The following is an 18,031-nucleotide window of genomic DNA, read 5'->3' on the forward strand; positions in this document are numbered from 1 at the left end:
ATAAAAATGTGTGATGGACACACACCAATTTCTTTCTTTTTTTAAATTATTTTCAAAAATATTTTATTTGGTTATTTATTAATGAGAGACTCAGAGAGGCAGAAGGAGAAGCAGGCTCCCTGTGGGGGACTCAGTCCCAGGACCCCGGGATCACGCCCTGAGCCAAAGGCAGACGCTCAACCATTGAGCTACCCAGGTGCCCCCCACCCACCAATTTCTGAATAGTGGCTTCTACGAGGGAGGGAAAAAGAAAAAGAAACAGATTTCAGTGGTGGTGGGGATGGTTTCAATATCAACTATAATACATTAATAAAAAATAAGATCTATGGAAGAATGGCAAATCTGGGTGTTGGATACCTGGGTAAATCTTAGGATATTCTTTGTATTTTCCTGTATATTTGTAATACTTCTAAATCAACAATTTAAAAATTCCTTTTCTTCATTATTTCAGTTACTGTTTGTTTTTACCTCTCTTTCTGTTTTCACTAACTTTCATACTTGTATTTGTTTGCTACAAGCCTCTGCAAGGGCAGAAAAGGCACAGGAAATAGACAACTGCCCTTTAGTTGGGTTTCAAAAGCTACAATTAAGGTTTGACTACTTCTAACTCATGAACATATTTCTGGCAAATTATCCTTTCCTTCTGTTCATATGTTTCATATTTTAAAACAGCATCCCTTTGTTTTAATTAGAATTTTTATCGTAAAATACTTTTATTTTATTTTTTTGTAAAATAATTTTAGACCCCCAAAGAAGAGGTAAAAAGAGTACAGAGTTCCCGTGCACCATTCACCCAGCTTCCCCAAGGACATCTTACATAATCATAGTACAATTGCCAACATCAGGAAATGGACAGCTTGCCTCTATCCCCACCCCAACCTCCAAGCTCCCTACCTTTCCCCGACATAAACAAAGACCCATTATGCTCTAGACCACATAATAAAGAAAGCAAAAATAAGTCAGTCGCTCCAAAACGTTAACTTACCCATTGAGGAAAGGATCAGAGCTATTATTAGTGATGGATCTCATGTCTGGGGTCATGGCTGGCGGGTTGACAGCAGCCTGAACGGTGGCCAGAGTCTCGGCTTCCATGGGGAGCTGTCTACAGAGGGCGGCTTCCTACAGAAATAGGACAGAGGGAGACGCAAGTTATTCACTCCTTGTCACAAGGATCGCAGCGAAATACATTTCACATGAAAACTTTTCACCAAATACAAAGCACTTAATGTCTGTTCCCAACCAGTCAAAATCATCAGGAAATCATTACTGTTCTTTCTCCAGAGAAAGTCTTACAGGCATAAGCCACTTTCTGACATTCACAAAGTTAATGAGAAGCTCAGCTAATATCTACCTAGGACACTTAGGTAGCAACTGTCCCACCCATTCAATTGTTTAAATACCCAAATCAAAGAAAGGTGTCAAGACACTTGTCTCAAAGACAAGGCTATTTTTTATTCCAGGTGCTCAGACCAAATCTAAGTCAATCAAAGCAGCTGAACTCCTTTGGCCTAGTACCTCCACTCTGGTCTTTGCCACCAATGGGCCCATAAAGCTGTGGAATTAGAGACTCAGGCTCTACATCAAATCATAGCTGGCAGGGCAGCCCAGGTGGCTCAGAGGTTTAGCCCCGCCTTTGGCCCAGGGCCTGATCCTGGATACCCGGGATCGAGTCCCACGTTGGGCTCCCTGCATGGAACCTGTTTCTCTCTCTCTCTCTCTCTCTCTCTCTCTCTGTGTCTCTCATGAATAAATAAATAAAATCTTAAAAAAAAAAAATCGTAGCTGGCAGCCCTATGTCAATAGCCAGGAGAGCAAAACAACCAGTTAAAAGGTTTGTTAGTCAATCAGTTTTTCTACTTGACTGCTCATTTTATTGATGGGATTAAAATGGCTGAAGGGTGGGGAACCATGCAGAGCCAATCCAAATCCCACTGACAACAAAACTGATAGCATATGGATTTCATTAGCAGAAATTAGAACGCTAGGGATTATTTTGTTTTAGCTGGCATTACTTTGCCAAAGAGAGTCAATCCAAAAGGTTATGAATTTGACTGCAATACTTTCTCTAGGTAGAACCTCCAGGGAGTCTCTCCCATTTTGACAAACCGAAGCAGACATCAAATTCCCTTCAAATTTGCTGCCCTTTCCAGAGAAGGATACTTTTATATGTTTATATTTGCATCCAAAACCAAAGTTAGGCCCTTCCTATATTTATGCCTATCAGTTTCCCACTTTCCAGCCTGAAGTCATTGGTCTTACCATCCCTCAAACCCCAAAACCATGGCTACAATGGCAGACAGAACATTTAGGCCATTTAAATTACGGTATCTCTGTTAAATCTCTTCCAGCCCTAACATGCTGTGATTTCAGAGAATAACTGCTGTCTAGACAAGTCTAGTGAAGTCATCGGCAATAAAAACTTTCGGTTACTAGAGTTCATTGTACTGTTATGAGGAGTTAGGGTAGCATGACTCTTATAAAACGTGAGACACCTGATTGATAAGAAATTGCACTGCTAATTTTTATTGCAATAAACATCCTGTTAGGAAGGGCTTCTGGTTCATTTCTCTTCATCCAGGTTGCAAATAACCAGAATGCTTAACAAATTTTCTTCAGTTATCCATAAAAAGCGAACAACAACAACAACAACAACAAAGGATAGTTTTTTAAAGGTGATTTTAGTCTATAATTCCAATCTTTGAAGTACCTTCTGAATAAATCTAGAAAAATTAAATTACTTCCTGATTGATAGTTCTTTTTACATGGTAGGCCTTGTGCATTAGACACCTTATTCTCCAACCAAAGCTCACGTGAAGGCTTCATACAGAAGAATGACAAAGACTGAAGCTGGTGGGAGAAGCCCAGAGTCCACCAAGCACACTCATACACACAAACCACCGTCTGAAAACATCTAGGCGATGATATAGTATCTAACTCTTTGTAAACTGTAAATGCAGAGATCCTCTGGGCAATAACTTTCATTACATTAAAAAAAATCAACTTTAAATAACATTTCATTTTATAACCATTCTGAATCAATGTGGAGTTTACCCTGAAACAGATGCTCTTTTTGTTTGGTTTATTTTTTTAAATTCAATTAATTAACATATAGTGTATTATTAGTTTCAGAGGTGGAGGGGCAATGATTCATCCGTAGCATACAACACCCAGGGCTCATTACATCATGTGCCCTCCTTAATGCCCATCACCCAGTTACCCAACACCCCCACCCCCTCCAGCAACCCTCAGGATGAAGGCTCTTATGCTTTGTTTCCCTCTCTGATTTCATCTTGTTTTACTTTTCCCTCCCTTGCCCTATGTTCCTCTAGAGAGATGCTCTTTTAAACATTCAAGTTGAAGAGATTGCTGCATTTTCTTATATCTGACAAAATTTTCTCACTGTAAGTCTTAAGAATACTGGTTCAATTTCTAATATCCGGGTGGTCTGAATGTAAATATAAGGAGAATTATTTCTGAAACTTCACTGGATAAAATTAAAAAAAAAATACATACACACACACACTATACATATATGTATATGATTTCTTTTTCATCTATAATAACATTCAAGGTGGGGATCCCTGGGTGGCGCAGCGGTTTAGCGCCTGCCTTTGGCCCAGGGCGCGATCCTGGAGACCCGGGATCGAATCCCACGTCGGGCTCCTGGTGCATGGAGCCTGCTTCTCCCTCTGCCTCTCTCTCTCTCTTCTCTCTCTCTCTCTGTGACTTATAAGAAAAAATCAGAAACTAGCTATAAAATATTTAGTTCTAAACTTTCCCCTTCATTTAAATTACTCCTGGCAAATGTCACATAGATACAACATATATTTTTAAGAGAAAGCTTGTGTGTAAATATATAAATAAAATTCAAAAGAGTAGAATAACCAAAGCTGAGAGAACCCATACTATATTGGCGAAAACGTTTCACTGTGCCATCTGCCAAATCACATCTGTCAATTCACATCTGTTCCCGCTATTTTAAATTAAAGATAATTGAAGTTCCATTCCTCAGCATCGTTATTTCCCCAACTATTTTGGAGGCTTGACCCCATCATCAAAAGATGCAGTGCTACGTTCTGTCTGTAGGGGGCTCACATTATCATTTTCTACTTCTAATGACTAACAAATGAGAAAGAATACTTTTCTAGAAAGGGTGTTGAATGCGGTGCCTGGGAAGTTCAGCTGGGTAAGCCTCTGCCTTTGGCTCAGGTCGTGGTCCTAAGATCAAGCCCCACGTTAGGCTCCCTGCTAACTGGGGAGTCTCCCTATGCCTCTTCCCCAGCTCATGGTCTCTCTCTCTTTCAAATAAATAAAGAAAAAATTTTTTTAAAAAGAGAGAGGTGTTGAATAGACCTGAATAGTAATTTTGAAATATAAATCAGAGTAGTGTGAGTTAGAAAGTTATTATAGGGGGCAACACTCTTTCCACGATTATTCTTGGGTTACAAGTCATTCCACACAGCTGCCAACATGAAGAGAATGTTGGCTCCCTGCCCTATGTCCATCTGAGTGGGCCCATCTTTTTGGGTCCAAAAAGCCCTATGTGACAGCACTGTCCACTTCCCTCCTTTGTCTCTGACATGCTTCCCTTACTCACTCCCTTCCTGCTGCTCCCCCCACTGCTAGCATCTGCCCCAAGTGTACCCTCTGCTTAGAACCTCCTCCTTGGATCTTCCTAAAGCTTATAAACCTCACTTAAGGTCTGCCTCCTACAAATGCTATCTCTTCAGAGATTGAATTAAATTTTCTTCATGGCAGCTTAAGTATTTTTTGTATCTTTCCCACCAGAATGTTAGAAAACTCCACAAAGGAATCTTCTTTGTCACGTTCACAACTCTATCCTCAGCTGCCTATGATACTCTAGGCATACAGCAGGTACTCAATAAAGTATCTGCTCAATGAATATCTGAAAATTACTGGAATTTAAATGGGAATTTTTTAAACTGTCATGGGTAATGAAAGAAAAAAATAAACTAAGAACATTCCATTCTCATCTTTAACCACAAATATGATTAAAATAACAGCCTATGTATACATCTCAACTAGCCAGGCACAAACTCCACCCTTGTGTGATGATCCCACGGCTCTCTTCACTGCTCCTAAAACAGTAGATAGGCAGGAGGGCAGAGTGGTCAGAAGCAAGGATTCTGGGGCCAGTTGCTTGGATGTGAACCTTGGCTCGGCCATCTCCCAGCCAGTTAAACTCTCTGTTCCTCATCCACAAAGTAGGGATACTGACAGCATCTACACAGACGAGCTCATTTAGTAAAATTATTATCATCTCTTGTTCTGTATTCCAATCCCAGAAAACAAAAGCAGAAACCAAGCAATCGTAGAAGCCACGTTACCATGTGGAACCTTCTCCATACTGAGTGGTTTGACATTTCTTCGTGGTTACCTTTCACTTTGGATGGATTAAACCCAAGCGTGAAGTTCATCATGATGAGTCAGCAAGGCTAAGAAAACAATTTTCTCTTTTCTTTTGTTGCTTTCTTTTTAAAATAAAGACAAGCCTGTAAGCTTTTTTTTTTGCATAATATAAAATCAGTTTTTAATATACATGGAGAACAGTAAGAAGTTTCAGTTCACTTGATTATATTTTATAATGTAATAGTTCCATATTTAGAAGTACCTTTTTTTTCTTGACTGAAAATATTTTCCTATTTCTGCTCATGAACTGGAGGAGAAAAAGAGTAGTACAAAACCCAAAGTTTGGAAATAAGAGGACTAACATCATTAACACATCTGAATCCAAACATGGGGAGGATTTTCTCAAAAATAACTGCTAAATTTAGGTATAAAATTAAATCCCAGACTTGGTATGATTTTGGCTGCCACACAACATCTGCTGCCCTGCCCTACACGCCTGACTTTGGTTTGACCAAGAAGCAGCAGTCAAGTCGGATGAAGGTAAAATAGCTCAACCACAGGCAGAAGATGGTGGCGCTGGACTAAGCAAACGGATGTGGAAACAGAGGCTCAGTCGGCCAAGGCTGGTCTAGGACTAGACTCAGGTCTCCAACTCAGAGAGTGTGTGGCAGTTGCGCTAACCACTGCTGGGGGCCCCAGCGCCTCCTCATCTAGGCAGGAGAACAAATGCTAAGCTGAAGGTACATCTGAGCCCCTTCGTCTGACTCTCATCTCTCTCTTCACTCTATCCAGTAGGTCTATTCACAGGTGCCTTCCCAAGGTCCCCCTTCCCTGTCCTCCCCCAAATAAGCCTTTAGTTTCCTAGACTTCTCATACTTTGAGTCCCTCTTCAACTAGCCGTGTCTTATCCGCCCTTGGAAGTTCTGTTGTATCACCTTTTCCAGAACGCCTTCCCTGACCATCAGAACCACATCGAGCTGCCAGCTTCTTCTCTCCTGGCTCTGGACTCCTAAATAAATGTGTCGAGGTGGGGTCTGATACCTTACGTGTCACAATCCACTCCTCATGTGGCCCCAAGCAGCTCTTCCTACCAACTTCAAGCTTTCTCTTAATGCTATCACCACCTATCCTAGTGCAAAATTCCAAGTCCATTGATTCTCTCAGCCCCCAGAACAACTCATTCATCTGTACCTGTATTTATTTTTTTTAAAGATCCTATAGAAACTACCAGATGCCAGGTACTGTTCTCGACAGCAGGGATATAGCAGTGAGCACAGACAATGCCCTACATCACGGAGGATTCTAGAGAGGGAGACAGATGTGGACAAAAGCCAGGCCTTGTGGGTTCTATCTCCTTGATAGCTCCATGTTCCAAACCTCTGTTCCATTTCAAGTAGCAGATCAGCATTGCTGCTCTAGATATTTCAACAGACGTGCCTACCCCAGTCAACCACCGCAAGCAAGGCTGCATCCAGGTCCCTGTTCTACACTCTACAAAGAGTGACCAGAGGAGAAAAATCAGGCTGGAAGGGATCCAGGTGTCACGTCTTATGGAGAAGCAGGGAACTGTTTAACCAGATGAGAGCTGAGGGGTATACCTTGGTTCTCCAACTATTAATGGGCTAACACATGGAGGAAGAAAGGCAGATTCCTTCTACCACAGATTTTTTTTTGTAAGATTTAATTTATTTGTTGATGAGAGACAGAGAGAGAGAGAGGCAGAGACACAGACAGATGGAGAAGCAGGTTCCCTGCGGGGAGCCTGACAGGACTTCATCCCAGAACCCCAGGATCACACCCTGAGCTAAAGGCAGATGCTCAACCACTGAGCCACGCAGGTGCCCCTCTACCACAGAGCTGAGACAGATCTGAGGAAGGGCTTTCCAGCTAGTAGCCTTGTTGAGTGGTAGAACTGGCTCTCTCAATTCTCTGGGCTACTGGCCACTGGAATTCTCAAGCAGTTGTTGAAGGTGAAATGCTATTAGACATGTCCAGAGCTTGGCACAGGAGAAAAGGCATCCCTGGAATCGGAGAAGACTGGAGTTCAAATCCCAGGTCAGTTATTCTCTAACTAGAACATCTTGGGCTAGACTCTTACCCTTCCTTGATAGTTTATTCATCTGAAAAAAAGAGACAGCTTATAAAAGTCACGTTGTTAGGCTGTTATATTTTATTTTTTAAAGATTGTATTTATTTATTCATGAGAGAGGCAGGGATATGGGCAGGGGGAGAAGGCGGCTCCTTGGAAGGAGCCCAATGTGGGACTTGATCCCAGGACCCCGGGATCACACCCTGAGCCGAAGGCAGACGCTCAACTGCTGAGCCACCCAGGCGTCCCTGTTATGAAGATTTAAAAGCATGTTTATAAAGAACCTGGCCCGGAGAGGGAGTCAACAGAATGAGTTCCTGATAGAGTTGCATGTTTTAGGAGGCAGAGATGTCAGTGAAAGCTTGCATATCACTTACGGTGTGGGAAGCACTGCTCTAAGCTCTCTATCATTTCATCTTCATGACAACCCAACCATCTCCATTTTACAGATGAGGAAACTGAAGCACAGAGAAGCAACCTTCCCAAGATCTGGCTCGAGTCTGTTCTCATAGCCGTCCTCACAGTGCAGCAGAGAGAAGAAAACCAAGGGTTGAGGTCAGGAGACCTAAAATTTTCAGCTCTTTCATCTACTGGCCATGGGACTTGGGCAAGTTATCTCATTTCTCTGGGCCTATTTTCCCAGTTATCAAATGGAATTACCAGCCCTCCTCCTTCAGGTAGCATGGAGGAAGACCTGATGATACAGCCTATTTAGCTGTCCTGAACATAGTTTCCCTTGCCAAATTGGGAAAAAGACTGAATTGGACATATTCTATGGTTCTTTTCAATGTATATGGGTGGAGTTAGTGTCCTGGGAATTCACAACACACCAAGCAAAGCTGTAAGTTCAGATTTTAAAGGCCAGTTTCAGAAAGATCTGGAAAGCTGCCCCTAGTAGCCCCACCCCTCCCCCTCTCCCCCTCCCCACACTACTGTATTTTTTTTTTTTCTCTATCCAAGCTGCGGGTGGAAAGACTTGCAAAATAAAGGCTTGAGAATCTGTTTCAGAGTTTGTGGTTGTCCATCTAGGTCCCTGAAACGAATAATTATATGTGGGTTAAAAATAAAAAAACAACACCAAACCCCTTTCCTAGCAGCTGGGGAAGGGGGTGGGGTGTAAAACAGCAAGGAGGATGTGAAAGACAAATGCTGATTTGTAAGTTGAAGATGTCCCTGGAAGCCAACCTCAAACCTCCCTTCCTTCCAGCTCCCCGCTGGCCTGCAGCTTGCCTGTGGAATAAATCAACAGAGGAGGTGAGAAAGCAAACAGCAGTTGAAAGCGTCCTGTCCTGTAGCCCGGTCTGTCCTTGGCCAAGGGATGCAGCCAGCCAGCTCCTGCCCTCCCTGGAATGGGCTTCAAAGAGAAGTGAAATGACAATAACCCTCCTGAGGGGGCTCTGCTTGACTTAAGCGTGTGTGGCCAGGGGTTCAACAAAACTGGAAGATTGGATTGTTTTAATTATAAAGGGTGGGGTGAGTACAGACAAATGAAAAAAAAAATAAAGACAATATTTTGAAATCCTAACATTAAAATAGTTATTCTGGTGCAGAAAAGTCGCTGCCTCTGCCAAAACCCTCAGGGACTGCAGAGGCAGAAGGCTGAATTATTTACCTTCTTTACAGAAAAAAAAAATTCCCAATGTAAATTTCTTTTTAACTCTGTGCCAAGAGATTCTAGAAATTCATTGTCACATTTCCTGGAGCCTCCCTTTTTCAAATACCTCATCATACATGCTCAGCTGCCAGACTGTTGGTATGAAAGAAGCGTCAAACCTCTAACGCTTTTTGGGGAAGACATTCGTTGAGTCCATGATGATTACCCATGGTGTGTCTGCTGCTCTCGCAATCCGGGATGTAGATCACAATCTGGTGTTAGGCTATAATCTCTGTTGTCCCTTAGGATCACGTTCAGGAGAACTTTGCAATTTAGATATTCTCTCTCTCTCTCTCTCTACACACACACACACACACACACACATACACACACTAGCTGAATGGGTTCTGGAACGGTCTGTTTCTTTGTGCCTTGGTGATCTTCTGAAGATCACAAATATGAAGTTGCTTTTCCTTGTGCAAACTTGGTGACCCTCTATTTTAAAAACATGTTCAGTTTATAGGATTTTTAAAAGGGGTCCTTGTAGGGACGCCTGGGTGGCTTAGTGGTTTAGCGTCTGCCTTTGGCTCAGGGCATGATCCCAGAGACCCGGGATCGAGTCCCACGTCGGGCTCTCTGCGTGGAGCCTGCTTCTCCCTCTGCCTGTGTTTCTGCCTCTCTATGTCTCTCATGAATAAATAAAAATTTAAAAAAGGGGGGGGGGTCCTTGAAAAAAGACTTCTATTGATATTATTCCTCAGCAGCATGAGAACCCCAGGTCCTTTCAGAAAATGGATTATTTCTGGGACTCGTAGACAAATAAAACACTGACGGAAACTAGCACTGAAGCTCTCTGGAGAGCAGGGACCAAGTCCGTCTGTCCGCTGTGCATTTAGTACCCAGAGCATTTCTTGGACCAATCAATGACTGAACTTAAGTAGCCAGGCCACCAGAGATGGAGTCACATGCTGGTTGGACGACATGACCTCTGACGTCCCAGTCAACCCGGAAACCCAGTTCCATGAGATGCTTTTCTGGAAGTTAAATTATAGCTTCTGAAGCAAAGACAGAGAAATAGCCACCATTTATGCCTCATGAGCTGCTATAATACGGCACTTTTAACCTCTCTAAATAGCTATTCTTCACATGACAAATACCAGACTCCAGATTCTTCTCCCAGAGCAGGGCTGCTCCCAGCCGGGCGTGTCCCTCCCCGGCCCACGGCCCACGGCCCACGGTCAGGAATGGCTGCTCGGGGCGGCCAGCTGGCCAGACCCCGGCGTGGCTGTCAGGCCTAACAGAAATCTGTGAGGCCTGCCAGAAGAATTCCGAGGCCTCCCGCCCAAACCCTTGTCCCCGTCCCCGTTGCCCCGGCAACTAGAGGCCAGGCTTAGTCAGCAGTTTTGTTTGACAAGCTGCATTCTCCTGTCCAAGGAGCCCCAATTAAGAGAAAGCCCAGGGTAAAAGCAGCGCTGGATTTGTCTAGGAATAATAACGGTTTCTCAACAAGACAGGGCCTGAGAAGGGGCAAGGGGGAGCTAAAGCTTCTCCACTTCAGAATCTTCCAGGCCCTGGGGGCTGACAGGAAGTCCTTGAGGTTAACATCTTCAAGGCAGAAGGCCCCCCAGCTTCCTAATTAAATGAATAACACACATGAAAAGAAATACTCTGCTCAGATAAAGCCATGACTCTGTTTTCATGTCAAGGAATTGTTCTTTTAGATGAGTAAATAGTGACTGAGAAGCCTGTTTCTCAATTTCTTAGCAGTTACCAGAATTTTCCATTTCTCTGGGTAAAGTTGCAAACATGCCCTTTATGATACTGAGCAAATACTGTGTTGATTTTTAAGCTGTAACAGCAGAATCGTCTACAGTCATTGTGGGCATGCGTGGCTCACGGTATTTTAAAAATTACGTCCAAAAAAAAAAAATAAAATAAAATTACGTCCAGCCCTGTTGTAGAAAGGATCCGAGGCAGCTTACAATAGATATATCCAAAGTCACAGCACAACTACCATGGCTGATACAGAATAATCAAATGATGTCCCCATATATTAAGATGAAGAGATAATAAAACAGGAGTATATGCTACCTGTTTTGTTTTAAAAACAGAGCATACACACAGATACATACAAAGACCGGAGAGAAAGCTCCAGCATCCATCATAGCCATTCTCTGAAGACTATGAGTGATTATTATGTTCTTATTTTTTAGTATCTCAAAATTGTTTTGTAATAAATCTTTTGTCTTGTGTGATAATTTTGCTTTCTTATTATTTTAATTGATACACAGTAAAATCCACTCTATGGTATACATTTCTGAATTTTGACAAATCGAGATACAGAACAGTGCCACTACCCCCAAAATTCCCTAGTGCTGCCCCTTTGTAGGCAGCCCCCACCCCCCGACCTCCAACCCTGGCACCCAGTTACCTGTTCTCCGTTCCTATAGTTTTGTCTTTTACAGAATATCATGCAAATGGAATCATAAAGATCTGGCTTATTTCACTATGTAAATGCTTCTTTTGTCTCAATCAGGAAAAAACAAACAAACAAGCAAAAAAACCCTACTCAGTTATATTTGTAGAAATTAAAGACTTTATTTTTCTAATTAAAAAGAAAAAAATGTTGGGACGCCTGGGTGGCTCAGCAGTTGGGCACCTGCCTTCGGCCCAGGGCATGACCCTGGAGTCCTGGGATCAAGTCGCACATCGGGCTCCCTGCATGGAGCCTGCTACTCCCTCTGCCTGTGTCTCTGCCTCTCTGTGTGTCTCTGTGTGTCTCATGAATAAATAAATCTTAAAAAAAAAAAAAGAAAGAAAGAAAGAAAAAATGTCAAACTGAATTCAAAATTCTTTTTAAAGAACATGAAGATACCAGGAGACACACCTTCAACACACCTTTCTTTTCTCCAGTTGCCATTTCTCTAACGAACATGAAGCTGCCTCTCCAGGTTTGGGAAATTTCACAAAAATAAAACTCTCATTATACAACAAACAAACAAAAAACAAAACAAACCATTTTTCTCATTATCATGGACAACTGAAAAGGTCTTTCCCAAAAACTCACTCTCCACAATGTCTGCGATAGATGCCTGTAGAAGCAGGGAAACATCCATGCTCCTAAGAAGACTGCATATTGCAGACCTGGCTAGGATTCCCCTGAGCTTGTTCGGGGCACCCCTTAGCTTGGTGCACCTGCCACATCCTGAGATACAAGAAGTTCAACTGTGGCTACTGCAGCCAATGCTAAATTGTAGGGACCATTTTTAATGAAATGCTCCTACTTCAGAAGATTCCTAATCGAGGGAGATACTAAATACCTGACTGGCCCTTTGATCCTAAAGGCTGTGGCTGCTGTTGGCCTGAGGGGCCACTGAACACAATAAAGAAGTACCCTCTGTTCACTTCACAGACTCTGTGCTGTGGTGTGTCTGCCCTCGGCTCCAGAAAATGAAAGTAGAAAAGAGTTTGAATTTACCCATCTGGCCACAAATCTGGATTAGTTGTAATCATTTTGATCTCATCATTTTGCTTGTCTGTTAAGGTGTAAGTTATCCAGGGCACCTGGGTGGCTCAGTGGTTGAGCGTCTGCCTTTGGCTCAGGTCGTGATCCTGGGGTCCTAGGATCGAGTCCCATATCCGGCTCCCCACAGGGAGCCTGCTTCTCCCTCTGCCTATGTCTCTGCCTCTCTCTCTGTTTCTTATGAAAAAATAAATAAAAATCTTAAAAAAATAAAAAAAGATACAAGTTATCCAAGGGTGGTCAAGTCTCATTTATCTTTTTGTTATTTTTCAACACGTAAACACTGGTTGGATAAATAATGAGATAAAGAAAAGAATGAAAAACACAGGGCAGCCCCAGTGGCCCAGTGGTTTAGCACCACCTTCAGCCCGGGGTGTGATCCTGGAGACCCGGGATCGAGTCCCACGTCAGCTCCCTGCGTGGGGCGTGCTTCTCCCTCTGTCTCTCTCTCTCTCTCTCTCTGTGTGTCTGTCATGAATAAATAAATAAAATCTTAAAAATAAATGAAAAACACAATTTTCCATCCTGAAATAATGAATGTTCACCTCAGATCTATAATCAAGCTTTCCTTACACCCATTTGTTGATACTCTACATGATTTCAGTGACCACGAGTTAACATGTGAGCCCCTGGCAACATGCGATGTATGTCAGTTTATGTGATACCAACTGAGGAGCTTCTTTCTCCATAGGGCAACTTTGTCAGACGACACACCTGGAGGATGATGGCATGAGGAAGGAAGAGGTAGACGGAGGGACAAAACCAAATATTTACATAGTATTTAATTGATAAGGAGCTTTCATATTTATTATATGTTTAAGGATGATCACAATTTTCGGAATGGTGATTATTTTCCCAAGAACTAGGGAATAAATTCATCTACTCATTAAATTTACCAACCTCCCTTCTCACTGTGGAGATAGAAATAGGATGGGGCCTCTCTCTTGGAAATTCTCTCTTGGTAGAACTGCAGGTAGGTCAAGGCTGCCTGCAAGGCAGGGGCCCTGAGAAGGCAGCCTGCACAGCTAGGCCCGCGTGTGAGCAACAGGAAAGCCATGCTCCTTACAGACTGCCCAGTGAGCAAAGGAGATTCAGGTGCTTGTTGACCATCGTGGGCATGGGAGTGGGACAGGATGAAGAAATGGAAGTCTACAGATAATCTTCAGACCTTCGTAATCATGGGGCACCAGGGTGGCTCAGCTGATTAAGCATCCAACTCTTAATTTCAGCTCAGGTCATGATCTCAGGGTCGTGGGATCCAGCCCTGCATTGGGCTCTGCTTCTCTCCCTCTCCCCCTCCCTCTACTCATGCTCTAGCTCTATAAATATGCAAGTAAATACATAAATAAATAAGTCTTTTAAAAACAAATCTTCAGACCTCATCAGGACCACCATTTCCTCTACCCTTATTCCAGTTTTCTACCAGATTCTAAATAAGGCAGCTAAACAGGTTGGACAAATATCACCTTTACTAATAGTCCATTTCCCTGTCCCTGGCTTAAGTGTAAATACTGAGGCAGAAAATCAACATCATCAGAAGAAGAAAGAAAGGAAGTAAAGGAAGTAAAGGAAGAAGAAAGAAAGAAAGAAAGAAAGAAAGAAAGAAAGAAAGAAAGAAAGAAAGAAAGAGAGAGAGAGAGAGAGAGAGAGAGAAAGAAAGAAAGAAAGAAAGAAAGAAAGAAGAAAGAAAGAAAGAAAGAAAGAAAGAAAGAAAGAAAGAAAGAAAGAAAGAAAGAAAGAAAAGGAAGAAGTAAAAAAATCCCACTAAGATGATAGATATAATCCATACCTGAACAATCAGGCATCTTGGCAAAAACCCCAGAAAACTATCAGCGAACACTCCAACACTATTTACCGTAGAGCCTTAAATAGTATCTTTGACACTGAGGAGCAGGCTGCTTCTGGATGGGGGGTAAAAACCTGCCATGATTAAGAAATCCCTTTAGATCTCTTTTCCTGTATTCTATAACTAAAATAAAAGGACATGAGAACCATCCATTCCACCTCCCTCTCCTCCTCTTAACTACACACACACACACACACACACACAAGCTGAACTATGGGAGCCTCTGCGAGCAAATCTGGACATTCCTCCCCACTGTCCTATACAGTAGGATTGCACAATATGATGCAGCAAAATGCTCCAAGTTCCACAGCCTCTAGGGATCAGCATTTAATGAACTCGGTTGGCATTTCTGTAATATGAACCATCAATACTACATTCTGGTTCAAAGGCACCTATGGTTGGAATAAAGGAAACAATTTGGGGCACTTTTCCCCACCCCTCTGCAGAAATACTTTCCGTGGGAAAGGAGGAGGTGGGGCAAGAGAAAGAAACATAGAAAGTGGCACAAACTGAGAAATAAATCATTCTTTGCAGAAACCTCCACAGCCTTGTGTAAAGGGGGAAAAAATGCATGAAAGGCTCTTTTACATATAAAACTAAAAGAAAAGTTATAAATGCTACCATTAATACTGTTTAATTTATTCTATATTATGAAACAGAAAAAATATTCCAAGTGGAATTATTATCCTAAGACAAAAAAAATAATAATACAATTGTTTCCTGTTAGGAAACATGATACTGTATATCTAAAAACAGCATAAACAACTGTTACCCTGAAATAACCATAAACATTCAGACACAAATCCTCAGGGAAAAAGGCACAACTGTAGTTAATGTTATAAAGCTGTATTCCTCAAATTCAGAAGATAGTTCCACTGAACAACAAAGCACAATTTATATTCATTTCTCTCGTCAAAGGCTATGTCTAAGGACTTCTTTTAAATCGCCACGTCTTTAAGACCTCACATTATATAGATACTTTACATCCTAGAACTTGATGAGAAATACAATATTCATTTATAGAAGTCAATGTATATTTTTGAAAGGATCAGATGTAACTAAAAGGAAAGAAGCAAAGTTTACTGTGACACTCCCAGGCTCTTACAAGAAAGCTCTCTGGAATGGTTAAAACTACTTATTTCCCTTAAACTAGTGAAAGGAGGCCACTCATGTATCTTGCTTCATGTGAGTGATAAAGCAAAGTCTCAAGAATTAGAACAATAAACTGAAGCTTTCCTCCCTAAAATGTAGTCAGCAAAATTTATGAGATCTAAAAACACAGGCTCCATTAGTTTAGCAACACAGAATAAATATCCTGTTCTTGCACAGATGGAGCCACTGAGGGAGGCAGAAAACTGTGGGTTCCTTCAGGGATTCTGTTGTATTCATTTTTTGAAGTGCTGCATCCACCCTGACCCACAGAGGATACCCACCAACATTCGGTCCACTAAGTGATGAATGAATGAATGAATGAATGAATGAATGGAGTATGGCAAAAGATGCTTGATCAATACCCACTTTATCAGAGCCTGTATGCAAACATTTTTCCTTTCTCATTCTCCCTCAATCTTTTTCATGTTCTGTGGCGAACGAAAGATGGTTGCAAACCCTTTGTCATTGTGTCCATGGGACGGACATCTCTTCTGCTATCTGCTTTAATCTAGGGCAAATCTGTGATTTCTTTAAGAGCATATGGAAGAAGTGATTCTGTGACCCTTTCCAGAACCAGATCCTAAGACACTGGCAGATTCTACGTCTTGTTTCTTGGAACATTCTCTCTGGGAAAACCAAGCTACTATACATCATGTCCCACTAGTGAGACTGCGTGCTAGCTAGAGGTGCCATATATAGATACTCTAGGTTTTAGTTCCAACCGGGTCCAGTCTTCCAGCAATCCTTAATCATGATGCCACACACTTGAATAAAGCCATCTTGGACCCTCCAGACCAACCCAACCACCAGCTGAATGCTACTAAATTGGCCTTCATCAACACCACATAGAGCAGAAGAACAGGCCAGCTGAGCCCTGCTCAAATTCCTGACCCACAAAACTGTTTTAAGCCACTGTGTCTTGGAATAATATATTACACAACAATAGTTAATTGGAACACAGTATTCCTCTCCTTATAGAGATCAACAGTAGAACCCAAAGGCAGCATGCTAACATAGCTAGTCCTCATACACATATGTTTGGCTCTGAAGACAAATGCAGGTAGATGTTGGGAGAAGAAACCGGATTCTTAACTCATATGGTCTGGAGTAGGCTTTGGGCCTTGAATGCTTCTAGACCAAGATTTGCCCCAATGGCCAGCAGCTACCTACCCTCTAGCCTTGGCACCCAAGATCATGGAGCCTCCAGCAGGTACCACAGAAGGCCATACCTGCCTCATGAGCTCCTCTTGACGCATTCTGATCCGCTCTCTCTCCATCTGGATCCTCTGAAGCCGGAGCTTCTGCTGCTGCTGCTGTTGAGTGGTCAGAGCATTGGGCATGCTCATGAGCCCTGCTGGTGGGTTCTGGGTAGGGTGGTTCTGCTGGCTCAGGTTAGTGGGTGCCATTTGCTGCTGGTGCTGGTGATTCATCACTATAGGAGGGAAGAACATAAGGGGATTAATGAACAGGTCCTACAATACCTTATCAAAAAGAGACCATCGGAATGCTCTGTGCTTTGGCATATAGATTCCTGAGATTCCTTCCAAAGTACTTTCCTGTTAATCATTATTGTTTAAGTCATTATTACCTTAATTAAATTCGTGGAGACTCACGTACTGGCCCCATTCCTGACTCATCTAGTCTTGGCATTTTGTGCCCTGTTAAAAATTACTTCACACCTTGCCTGTGTCTAGAGCACATTTTAAGCCTTTAAGAACATAGTGGTCAAAAATAAATTTCACAAAAGGTTACCACAACATAGGATGTAATTTCAGCAGGACGTGTGGGTGTGTGTGCACCTTCTAGACAACCTGCATGTTTACAGCAGAGCTAAGGAGGGCATGACCTTACAGATATACGGCAGTGGACAATAATATCTACGGTGATGAGTGAGACAAGCAAGATATAAAATACAGCACCTAGACCAGGCCCCTACACAGGAGGACCCACTGATGCTTTCTTACAAAAGGGGACCCCAAAAAAGCATGAGCTAAGATCAGAAACAAATATCTTATTGAGAAAAAGAAATGTTTTAGTTTTTGCAAAGGGAAAAATTAGTGCGAAAGAAATTACATGAAAATGATAATCATAGAGGCACCTGTGTGGCTCAGTCAGTTAAGCGTCGTCCTTTGGTTCAGATCCCGATCTCAGGGTGCTAGGATCGAGTCCTCCGTGGAGCTCTCTGCTTAGCGGGAGTCTGTTTCTCCCTTTCTCTTCTGCCCCTCCCCCTGCTCTTGCACACATGCTCCCTCTCTCAAATAAATAAAATCTTTAAAAAATGATAATCACAGTGGAGTCTGTTACGCACTGGACTCTTGGTTTCAGCTGAGGTTGTGATCTCAGGGTCTTGGGATCAAGCTCTGCATGGGGCTCCACGCTCAGCATGGAATCCGCTTAACACTCTCCCTCTCAAATAAATAAATGGATCTTTAAAAAAATGATAATCACATTTGTGAT

The 18,031-nt window shown here is 42.4% G+C and overlaps 1 protein-coding gene across 1 annotated transcript in view; it reads right to left on the bottom strand.

The window, feature by feature from the left end:
- The window catches only part of WWTR1 (WW domain containing transcription regulator 1), a 133,290-nt gene that overhangs the window by 8,643 nt on the left and 106,616 nt on the right, over positions 1-18,031 (bottom strand). The window contains exons 4-5 of the mRNA XM_035705106.2: positions 16,804-17,006; positions 986-1,119 (exon numbers count right to left, since the gene is read on the bottom strand). Of these exons, the coding sequence (XP_035560999.1) occupies positions 986-1,119; positions 16,804-17,006 (337 nt within the window). The remainder of the gene's footprint in view (positions 1-985; positions 1,120-16,803; positions 17,007-18,031) is intronic.

Source organism: Canis lupus, chromosome 23 (assembly GCF_003254725.2).
Source record: "Canis lupus dingo isolate Sandy chromosome 23, ASM325472v2, whole genome shotgun sequence".
Taxonomy (NCBI): Eukaryota; Metazoa; Chordata; class Mammalia; order Carnivora; family Canidae; genus Canis; species Canis lupus.